The 12344-nt window shown below is 37.1% G+C and overlaps 1 protein-coding gene across 4 annotated transcripts in view; it reads left to right on the top strand.

The window, feature by feature from the left end:
* Window positions 1-12344, top strand: part of qkia (QKI, KH domain containing, RNA binding a) — a 77561-nt gene that overhangs the window by 21008 nt on the left and 44209 nt on the right. For all 4 annotated transcript variants that reach the window (XM_081347761.1, XM_081347759.1, XM_081347760.1 and 1 more), the window contains exon 2: window positions 5103-5245. In XM_081347761.1, coding sequence (XP_081203887.1) covers window positions 5103-5245 — 143 coding nt within the window. The remainder of the gene's footprint in view (window positions 1-5102; window positions 5246-12344) is intronic.

Raw genomic sequence — 12344 nt, 5'->3', positions numbered from 1 at the left:
AATCTTAAAGAGCTTTGAGCGCTCACCATCCTTTTGTATAGCATCTCCTAAAGTTCCAGTGAACTCACCGTTTCTTTAAACTCTTGCTGTTCGCTCTGCTTCATTCTCCCTTTCTTCATAATGCATGGAATATTAGAGTCCATATTATGCCCTTTTACAAAGTCTTGAATTTGTTTTTGTGGTCTACTAGAATAGGTTTTAAAGTTTGAATGTTCAGAAAACACTTTTTCACATATTTTACTTTATTGCGGCACCTTTAAATGAGGAATATTGTGACGTTTACATTCCTAGAAGAAAACTCATTTCGGGGAGTTCAGAAAGTGCTTACTGATAACTCCCTTTTGGAGTGGACTTTGTGATTTGACATTTTTCATGCTCAAACAGCAACATTACACTATAAAGAAAGTTGAAAATGTAAACTGTTTTTATATAATATATATATATTATTATATATATATAATAATAATAATATATATTATTATTATTATTTTATTTTATTTTTTTAAATATCTTGTTCATCTGGAGAAAGTAGTTTGAAATTACATGAGGGTGAGTAAATGGTGACAGAATGTTCAATGTTCTTTTGATGGATGGATTGGCAGTGAAAAGGCTGGAGAGAGGAGAGAAAAAGAAAATAGCCTGTTCTGATATTCCTCCATTTTATGGTCTCGGAATGTTTAACATTGTTTACCTTCTCACCAGTTTTGACAAGGATTGTTATGTTTTTTTAAAGCCTGTCTCTCCTCCTTGCTTTTTAATATTGTGCAGTCTTAGATCAGCGAATGTTCTCTTTTGTTCTTTTTGTTCAGCGAATGTTCTCTTTTGTTCTTGTTCTTGTTATTGCAAGATGATCTATTCACAAATTGTCACCATTCTTTTTTTTTTTCTTTTTTTTTGAGCCAAGGCAAAAACTGCATTGTTGTTCGTCAACGTTTTGTTTCTATAGCACATTTACAAAACAATATAATTCTTAATATTAATATTACTAAAATTATATAGGCCTAATATTACACAGCATAAAAATCAGTCATCAATGAAGATCAAAAGCAGCTTATAAACACAGTTAGTTTAACAAGAAATAGGGATTCTCATTTTTTCACGATCATGTAATCACTATCATTCTCACAAGAGAAATATTAAGCCAATAAATTAAGATAATTGATATACCGTTATCAGCATTGAGGTAAATTCAGCTCTTGTCTCAGAGAATTAATAGTTAGATGCCAAAACCTCAGTCAGTTTTTGCTTTCACTTTCGGTGAATAATTGTCTGGTTTGAGACTCCTTCAACGGCAAAACTCTCATGCAAAGTTTGTAAATTGCATGTGTGATATCCGCAGGCTCGCCTTTTGGTTGAAATATTTCTATGCAATGTGACATTTTTCTTCATCACCACACAGCCGCACACACACAGGTGCGTTTTAGATTGTGTATCATTAAATTGGATCTGTGCAATAGGTCTTAAAGTGACAGCAGCCTATAAATACCTGCTGTTGGTTGTCAATGTTAATCAAACAACAAATCATCAGCTTTAACAGATTCATTTATAATAAATTTATATAGCGAACACTATAGTGTTATTTTTAAGGCTGTAACGATATTCAAACCAAACTGAAACTCAAATTATGTAAATTTTATCACGAAATTCAAACAATTAATGCCTTTTAATGTGCTTGTGTGCAGTTTACATGTTTGCATACAATATTTGAGTGTTGATTATTATATCTAAAAATGAATAGCAACTTAATTTAGGCTGATTGTTTGGGCTCTGTTTGGCTCCCTATGTAGTTTTACAGCATTAGCAGAGATATTTATTTTAATCCTTTAACTTTATATTATAACTGAATTAATATAAAGACAGACACAATTTGTTCAGTAAACCACTGTTTAATAAAAAAAAGCAGTGTTATGTTTAGTTTGTACCAAACGGTGACGTCAAAAACGTACCAAACCCTCTTTTTTTTTTTTTTTTTTTTTTTTTGCTGTTACACCCCTAGTTATTTTACATGTAATTGTTACATTTCGGTACCTGAAATAAATACTACAATTAGACCTTACTTTATTTGTAACTTTAAGTTTGTTGCATTGTATTTATCTATGCTTGTAATCTGTATATTTGTTCTTAATTTTTTTACTGACTGTTCACTTGCCTTTAATAATGTTTGAACTTTATTAGTTAGGCAAGAAGTTTTTTCTGTGGTATCGCAGTACTTAATGTGCCCTTTAAGTAATAAATGGAAAGCAATGTTGCCCCGAAAAACCTTTTTCTTGCCAATCCGGTCTGTGACTCAAAAACAAAGTTTTGTGATCCGTTGGACCACTAAAATAAACAAATAAATGAGTAAAGTAATAATCAAATAAGTAAACTATTGCACCCCCAGACCAGCAGCCTGAACACTGAGCGATTGTGGGGCTCAGTGTCCTGCTTAATAGACCCGGATCTGATCTCACCACTTCTCCACATTCCTGCCTCACCCCTTAGTGGAGTTTAAACTGCGACCTTTGTGCTGGCAAACAAGGTACTTAACCATTAGGCTACCAGCGTCCTGGACATTGAAATTAGGACCCACCTCAGAGTTTGTGCCTGTTAATGGCATGTGCTCTATCGCTCGCTTGCTCTCTTGCTGCTACTTTATGGTAATGTGGCATTTCACTGTGCCTCTCTCGTTCAGCCAAAGGACAGAAACACTTTAGTTTCTATTTTTCATTGGCTTTTTTTTAAGTGCACACTAAAAGAGTGCTTTTAGATGAGGTTTGAGTGTGTGTGTGTGTGTGTATATGTATGTCTGTGAGACGAAGACTGGCAAAAATAAAATGTTGCAAATGAAGTAATGTGCACTGTAGATTATCATTTACACTGTTTATTTCTGATGTATATTGAAAGGACCCATGATCAGGGATGTACAGTGTGAGCCTGGGAGAAGATTTAAATGAACTTGTTTTCGTTCATGACACATTTCTAGTTCAGTCGAGGATATTTAAATTTTTTAATTCCTGCTTTTACTCTAACCTACTCTCTTGCAGTCCAAGAATATTAAACATGCAGACATGCAGCACTTTTACTTCAGAGAACCAGAGATAAATCCTTCCTTCTCTAGTGTGAGAAAGGTGGAGGGAGAGACACAGGGTGAGACCGAGGGATGGAAAAAGAGAAGGGTGGAGGAATACGAGGTTGCTCTCAGGTCGAGAGAGAAAGATAGATTGAATTTGTAAATGTGACTAATATACTTGCAGCGATTGTGTCACCTCCTCTGGGACTCATTGCATGTGTGAGACAAGATCCGTTGTGTTAAAGGTTTCACCCTTACATGGTCCAAGAGCTGCTGCTGTTCTGATCTGGGTGTTGCGTCACCCTTCAACCCCCTTCCAGGATTCTGGGGCCCCATGAAATGCGCAAATACACGCAGTTTCAGTGTTATAGGCCTCCTCAAGTCAGTTCTGCAGTCACCTTCAAGACACCTACACATACTCGTTTGCACTTTATCAGAGAATGCTGTAAATCCATTGAATTCAATAAGGACTGCCATAGAGGTAAAAATGCAAGGGTTTGCATCAGTAGATATGTGTGACCAAAACTTTTAACACACTCTTAGGTAGACCATCAACCAATGTGAATTTCAGTTAGTTTCCAGTTGTTTTTTTATTAAATCCAGTTTGCTGGATTTTTGCTTGTTTATGGATCTTACACTTTCCTAGCTGTTGAACAATCTTGTCAGAGTGTGTGTAAGCGCTATTGATGCTGTGATCCCACTTTTTTTCATGATATTGCTTTGAGACAGCTGACTACATGTGTCAGTGCTCAAGTATGTGTAGTAACAAGCATAACTAATTGCAGCACATACAGAAGACTATATATTTGAGAATTTTGCCATTTTAATAATTTCAATTGTAATGCGATTTAATTGTCTATTCTAGTTGTGACCAAATGCTAATTTTCTTTTCTTTTAAGAGAAATTAACTTTTATTCAGTAAGGATGCATTACATAGATCAAAAGTGACAGACTTTTACATGTTTACAACAAAATTATACTTCAAAATACTGATCTTTCAAACCTGTCCTGAATCCTAAAAATGTATCACTGTTTCCACAAACAAATATTCAGCAGCGCAACTGTTTTCAGCGTTATTGTTAATGAGAAATGTTTCTTGAGCACCAAATCAACATATTAGAATCATCTTTGAAGGATCATGGGACGCTGGTGACTGAAGAATTAAATTACAAATAGAAAACGGTTATTTTAAATCATAATATTTTACAATATTACTGTATTTTAGATTTTTTTTTTTAAATGTAGCCTTGCTGAGCATATTCAAAAGACTTAAAAAATAAATAAATAAATAAATAAATAAATAAATAAATAAATCTTACTGACCCCAAACTTTTGAACTGTAGTTTGCAGAGTGGTGAATGACATTTGAGAGCAGCAGACTTGAATTCCTGCATGCTCATCAATCAAGGCTATCGTATAACTTCAAAACGCTAGGAATATAGCACACAGTTCATTTTACGTTTTTGAACAACCATGACTAAACCTAGTATTGTATTTACATGCCTGATACTCAATCCATTTCAAAAGGTCACAATCATTCCATCACTTTTCCAAGTATCAGATTTAAAAAAAAAAAAAAATGTATAGCTTTTTAATTCTCTATCCGGCAGGTGTGTTTGCTTCACCATCTGGAATTCAAACCCTAACTATCAGCTCATTGAGCTCACTAGTTTTTAAAACACAGCCTCTGTGTGTGTGATGAAGGGAATGATCATGAGGGGAGGGTGTGTGTGTGTGTGTGTGCGTGACAGGAATGGACATCCTGAGCTTAATCATGTTTTGGCAGCAGCAGTTTAACCTCATCTGAGGCTGGCAGCTTTGAAAGAGTCTCTGTTTAAAAGATCTCAACATGTGCATGTAAATTCCTGTTACTGTGAAATTATTTTAATTTTTTTAATTTTTCCATGCAATTTGGCAACTGAATTTAGGGGGATATGCGCTAGAATCTCATGTTAATGAAGGGAGTGTTGCATTTCATGCCTTTTTGTCTTTTTTTCCCCCCTCTCTCATTCAGCCGTTTCTGATCTGTTTGTCTTTTTTTGTCTACCTGCAGAGATAACCAGAGTGAGGAAAGACATGTATAACGACACAGTGAACGGTCTGGTGGACAAGCACCCACTGGAGTTACCAGAGCCAGTGGGACCCATCGTACATCTGCAGGAGAAACTCTTTGTACCGGTCAAAGAGTATCCGGATGTGAGTCTCACTTACTTTGTAATTTTTTCTGTCAAATGATGTCACTAGAGTTGTCAAAAGTACTGACTTCGGTACCAAGTTGGTACTGAAATTTAAAAAATGTGATGATACCAGCATTTCCCTCTAGCATTTTGAGCGCTGTTGAACAGATTCTTAAAAACACCTCTGATTGGCCGTTGTGTTGACGACGTGCTCTGATCAACTCTTCAAAAACATGTTGTCTTTGCCGCTTTTCATCGAGCGCTTACACAGATACACACAGGAGCGTTTGAAAATGACGTCTATCAGCGGATCCGTTTATCAGCGGTTTATCATCTATTAGCGATCCGCTGATAGACGCCTGCTTTTTAACGCTCTTGTGTTTTTCTATGTAAGCGCTTGGTGAAGAGCGTCAGAGACAATGTTTTTGAAGAGTTGTTGCCAATCACAGACATATATGTTGAGTGCGTGAACACAATGGCCAATTAGAGACATATATATGTTGAGCATGTCATCACAATGAACAATCAGAGGTGTTTAAGATTCTGTTCAACAGCACATTTAAAATGCTAGAGGGAAATGCTGATATCGTCACATTTTTAAATTTCAGTACTGAAGTCGGTACTTTGACAACTCTAGATGTTACCCATCCTTTTAGAATCAAGCACAGTGATTGACTGTTGCTATAGTGACGGGTGATTGACAGTTACAGTGTCTGAAGAAATCTATAAGTGAGAAGATTTACTCCTGGTGAAAACATGACGTTTGGGAGTAAATAAGGACTCCCTGTCATAAGCTAGTTCAGCAATGGTAGTTTTTCCAGTATTAGTCCCCGGTAGGGAGCTGGGAATGGTGCCGGAATGCCACAGGCCATGCTCTAGTAGTAGAGTAGGTTCTTTTTAGCTTGTGTTGTGCGTTTGAGAAGTTTAAGAGAAGTGTTTCCACCAGCGTACATAATGTAGCTTGACGTTTAGATGGTCTTGTTTGACATTTCTCTCATATTCTCAGACACAAACACACACATTGATGGCCATGTCACACAGGGAGCAATTTTGCTGCCTAATTCTTCTGCTAGGTGGACAAGGGAGAGGGGAAGACAGAAAAGGGGGCCCAGCAGAGCATGAAATGCGTTTTCCCTCTGACGGCCCGATAAAGGCCACCCCATCCGTCCCAGCGGACCCCCCACACACACGCACGCACACACGTAACCCCAGGTTTCTCAGAGTTTGAAGCAGAGTTAATTATGATGGAGACTACTGCTCTGCTTATCTTTATTTTGTGCAGAATGTTACTTTTTTAAATTGGCTTTTACTTTTAAGCACTTTGTGTAATGATTGTTGCTTTACTTGAGAAATATATTCACCTCTGGATGACCTGGAAAGTTCTGTGTATAAAGGATTATCGTTAGTGGTCGACTGATATTGTTTTTTTGGTGGCCGATGCCAATATCTTAGAGAGCTGGGTGGCCGACATAAAGCCGATATAATATATATACTTTAATTATAGCCTACATTCTCAGTGCCATAAAAATAAAAGTCCCGCATCCAACACATCGGCTAAATAGAAAAACTTATCGGCCGATGTTTAAAACAATGCCAAATATCGGCTGATATGGGGCTGGTTTTGGTGGTTGAAAGAAGTCTCTTGCCACTCACCAAGGCTGCATTTATTTGATTAAAAATACAGTAAAATGGTAATATTGTGAAATATTACAATTTAAAATAACTTTTTTCTGTTTATCCCTATATCGTGTTAAATCTGAATTTTCAACAGCAATTACTCCAGTCTACAGATACTTCAGAAATTCTAATATCAATGTTGAAAACATAACTACTTAATTTTATGAAAATCATTTATAATTTTTCTTTTTTTTCATGATTTATTGAATTAAAAGTTCAAAAGAACAGCTTTTATTTGAAATAGAAATCTTTTGTAACATTATAAATGCCTTACTGTCACTATTAATCAATTTAATGCATCCTTATACATATATGTATGTGTTTAAAGCCAGGGACACACTAAGCCGACGGTTGGCTGTTGGGCCATTTTTGAGTGTCGGCCGACAATTATTATTATTATTTATTTTTTGCTTTGTTCTGCACCGTTGGCACCGCACCGTCAGTTTTTTTTTTTTTTTTTGGCCAATTCAACATGTAGAATTGGCACCGGGCCGTCTATGACAGAGAGAACTCTGATTGGCTGTTCAATTTAGCAAACGAGTCAGTGCACGAGAATACGACCAAAGTGATGAAAGCAAGCAAAGAAGTCATGACGGCACAGACAGAAGGCTGTTCTAATTTTACATCATCTTACCTGAGCATTCCACTGCGCAAATATTTTCACAATAACATGAGCGGAATGGGATAAAGAACGGGATCTGCATGATTGATATATTTAAAACGGTAAGCAAGTGCTGCTTTGTTTATGGTTTGTATACCTGCAGTCTTGGTTTTGCTTTCTCTTTTTGAATGATGAAAATAGACAAATATATCTGCTTATATAGACAGTTATCTCCTTTACACGCAGGCGCAGAACGCGCGTGCTAGCTGATAGTTGGCTGTAGTCCTGTTGGTGTGTTGAAGCAGATTTTTCTTCCCCGACGCAGGTGACACAAGGCGACAACACGGTTGGCTTTCATCAGCAGTCTTTGGCGTCGGTTTGATGTGTTCCTACCTTAGGAGTGTGTTCTTGTGACCTTCCGTCTCAGAATAGCAGGAACAGCTACTGGGAAACACGGCTGACCAGTATAGAATGAACTCCACAGCTCCATCATGCCATGGAAAATAGAGAGTAACTGTTTGTGTGTTTCGAGCAATGCAAGTGGGAGGGGACACACACACACACACACCAGTGTACATTAGAATCCCCAGCTGACCCCCTCAAAACTGTTTCTCTCTCACTGTGTTCCCTGCAAGTCTCGCCTAATTATTCTTCCCCCTGGTGGTTAGCATGAGTCATTGTTTCAAAACACACACAAATAGACGTTTTCACCCGAATGTTCTAACCACGCAGGAAAAGGAAGAATAATTATAGCCGTTACTAGTTTATTGAGTGTGGCAATGCTAGCATGCACTTCAGTCACAGTCTCTCAGATTTGCTCTTTCAGACAGGAGAGTTGTCTCGGTCATCCAATCTGCAGCTTGATTGAGAATAAAGTGTCTATGATTGGTTGATATTTAAATAATGCTTTCTCAGTTTCCTCTGTTGGATGAAATTATTTTATTGGTGTTTTATATTGTAAACTTGCTGTATTTTAAACACTGCGGTTTGACACCTGATCTAGTTACAGTTCAGGAAGAAAGGGAGCTTGCTTTACATTTTGAGCTCAATTCATGATTCTAGCACTTATATTGTAAAATGTTATTTTAAAGTGAAGTCTGGACTAGAGAGGTAAAAGCATGCTAGGAAGAGCCACACACGTGGGCTCATTTGCCTATGTCAGACCCCTCATTCCAGACTAAACGTCTGTTCGCGCTTTACTGCTTTGAGAATAAACAGAAAACAGACTCTGCTTTGAGTAAACTGACCCAGTCCTGGTCTTGTGTGTGTGTGTGTGTGTGTGTGTGTGTGTGTGTGTGTGTGTGTGTGTGTGTGTGTGTGTGTGTGTGTGTGTGTGTGTGTGTGTGTGTGTGTGTGTGTGTGTGTGTGTGTGTGTGTGTGTGTGTGTGTGTGTGTGTGTGTCCAGGTTTGGCTATACTTGTGACGGCCAAATGTCCTCACTTGTATAGTGAAGTATTGTGACAATTGACTAGTCAAAACATTTTATTGGTCCTCACAAAAAGGCTTCTTAATTAGTCAAAACATGTGTTTATTTAAACCTAGTGTTTTGCACATGTGATGGGTAGGTTTAGGGGTAGGGGTTGAGTTAGGTGATCGAAAATATCATTGGCCTGATATAAAATCAATTTAAGTCTAAGCAATGTCCTCCTCACTAATATAGTGAAGTGAAGGCCAAGTATGGTAACCCAAACTTGGAATTTGTCCTCTGCATTTAACCCATCCAAGTTAGGGCAGTGAGTAACACCACACACAGAAACACACACACAGAAACGCACAGAAACACACACACACACACAGACACACAGACACACACACACACACACACACCAAACCGTGGACACACACACACCCTGAGCAGTGGGCAGCCTTGCTCAAGGGCACCTCAGTTGTTTCCTGTCGGTATTGAGACCTTTGGGTTACAAGTCAGACTCTCTAACATTAGGCCACAGTTGCCCCATATAGTGAAACAAACTTGTGTGTGATTTATAAATATGAAATTTTCACATTTCCATAATTCTGAAGGACATAAGGAAAAAAATAAATAAAGGAGCCATAGAAAGGAAAATGGAGTAAATGGAAAATACAAGAATTTTTTTTTTATAACTGATTCTCAGAAATAGAATTACAACACAGTGAAGAATATATATATATATATATATATTTATTTATTTATTTATTCAGTACCAGTCAAAAGTTGGGAAACATTACTATTTTTAATGTTTTTGAAAGAAGTCTCTTATGCTCATCAAGCCTGCAGTAAAAAAAAAACAAAAAAAAACCAGTAATATTATGAAATATTATTACAATTTAAAATAATGGTTCTCTTTTTTAATATATTTTAAAATGTAATTTATTTTTGTGATGCAAAGCTGAATTTTCATCAGCAAGTACTCCAGTCTTTGGTGTCTTATGATCCTTCAGAAATCATTCTAATATGATAATTTGATACTCAGTTATTATCAATGATGGAAACAGTTGTGCTGTTTAATATATTTTTTTGGAATACTTTTTTCAGGATTCATTGAGTAAAACGTTAACAGCATTTATTCATAAAAACAGCATTTATTCAAAATAAAAACATTTCTAACAATATAAATCGTTACCATCACCTTTTATCAATTTAACGCATCCTTGTTGAATTAAAGTACTAATTTCTTTAAAAAAAAAGTTATTGTTCCCAAACTTTTGAACGGTAGTGTATATTGTTACAAAAGATTTCTATTCTAAATAAATACAGTTCTTTTTCATGATTTCTGAAGGATCATAAGACACCAAAGACTGGAGTACTTGCTGATGAAAATTCAGCTTTGCATCACAAAAATAAATTACATTTTAAAGTATATTAAAGAGAACCATTATTTTAAATTGTAATAATATTTCATAATATTATACTGTTGTTGTTTTTTTTTTTTTTTTTTTTATTAGTATTCTCAACACTATTCTAATTCACACTTATTAGTAATTAGGTCTTGGTTCTTTTGTCTTTAGCACAAAATGTCCATTTCATAAAAATAGCTTGTCCTGTGAACGTGACTGTTGGTTTACAAGTGTGTATCTGTGAGCTTGTGCTCAGTTGTGCGGCCAATCTTAAGAATCTAACCTTAGATCAAACATCGGGGTCAAGCCATGACCTTCAAAGTATCTCTAAACGTACTAGTAGTAGCCTTGTTTATAAACCTCTGTCTATATACAGTAAGTCTCTCTCCTGAGCTTTTCAGATGGAATAGACTGACTGGTATGTCTGGGAGAAAAAAAGGTGGCTGACAGACCAGGTCTATATGGAAGTGACAGTTTTCCTCCCCCTCTCTCGCTCTATCTTTGTCTTTCCTCTAGTGCTGCCAGTGAGTTTCAGCAAGACGTTTAGCTCCCTCTCTCCTTGGACAAAATCCTATTACTTCACCTGTCGTCTACAAACTGCTTTCTGCTGTAACATTGCGGTCTGTGTGTGTGTCTGTGTTTTGCAGGCCAAACACACTGTTATGAATATGTATGTCTGTGGTGTAGAGTATGTGGCCACAGGGCTCTGTGAATAATTCTGATTCATTTAGCTGGTTACATTGAAATTTCATTCGCATGCCATACAAACACCTGTATGAGTGCACACAGACACATCTGCATCACATAAATTGTGCTGGGATCTGGCAGTTCCTTTCCAGCTAAATTCTCTCATGGGTGCATAATGGCATTATTCAGGCCATATGTGTGTGGTTGAACCATCTGATCTCTTCTCTGAGATTCAGGAAGTGGTCACCTCTGAGTTCTGGCTCGCTTAACGGCAGAGACGCGGCTGTTCTGCTGCAATCAGCTCACCGAAGCAACAAGCTATTAATAGAGTCATCCTTGAACTGAGAACGGATGGGTCTCCTGTCTAATGCTGGGATTGTTATTGAAGGTTTTTCACAGTGATTTTCTTCCCTGTCTGATGGGCTCATTGGGGGATGGAAAGCTGTGTTTTTTATGCGAGGCAATATGAAGGTTTGGTAGGTTGGAGATCATACTAAAGCCCCCAGTTTTAATTTGCAGGTTATTACTGGGGCTTTTGAAGCCAAAGGACTCCAATCGAGCCTCGCAAATGACATCGAGCTGTTTCTGAAAAGCTCACTGATTCATCAGAGGAGGCCCGCCCGCACACAGATCCCTCATTTACCACTTATGCTTTTCTGTAGATGCGCGCCTTTTCATTTCCCTGACGTTGGTTCTTAATTGCCATTTGTACATGCAGATGTTTCATATTTTCTGCGTGCTCTCAGAAGTGCAGTTTTTAATGTCAGTTGTTCTGCAGAATTCGGGAGAGGGAAAACGTTCTACAATTGTCGGAAAAGCGACTTGGTCATGTCACAGTTTAGGTCTCAAAAACTGCGTTTTAAACCTAACGTAATAAAGTTAAAACAAGCTATACAAATAATTATTAGAATTCAACCTACTAGGGTTGTGCCGATAGACGATAGTATCGTGTATCGACGATAGTCAGAAATATCGCAGCTGGCAGATACCTTTGACGATATCAATACGATAATTGGCTTGTTTTCCCATTAATGTATAAAATCATTATTATTATTATTATTATTATTATTAAGCTAGTATTGTTATTAAATTAATTAGGAACTACAATTAATTTGCCTTGCCTTAGTTGCCTAAATTCATAACGACATCACCACATAACCACGCTTGCGACATCACCGGCACGCGCGTATGAGAGCTCCTCAAAGAAAATGTTTTTAAAACAGACATCAAAACTACATCCCACAACAAAATTTGATTGCAAGGTGATCCATTCACAAATTGTCAAGAGTGCTTTTTTAACAGACGCATCATTCTTATACAGAGCCAAGATGAAGAC

This window comes from Scardinius erythrophthalmus (assembly GCF_964197995.2).
Source record: "Scardinius erythrophthalmus genome assembly, chromosome: 19".
NCBI lineage: Eukaryota > Metazoa > Chordata > Actinopteri > Cypriniformes > Leuciscidae > Scardinius > Scardinius erythrophthalmus.
Note: the sequence above shows the minus strand (reverse complement) of the source record. Positions and strands in the feature narration are given on the sequence as shown.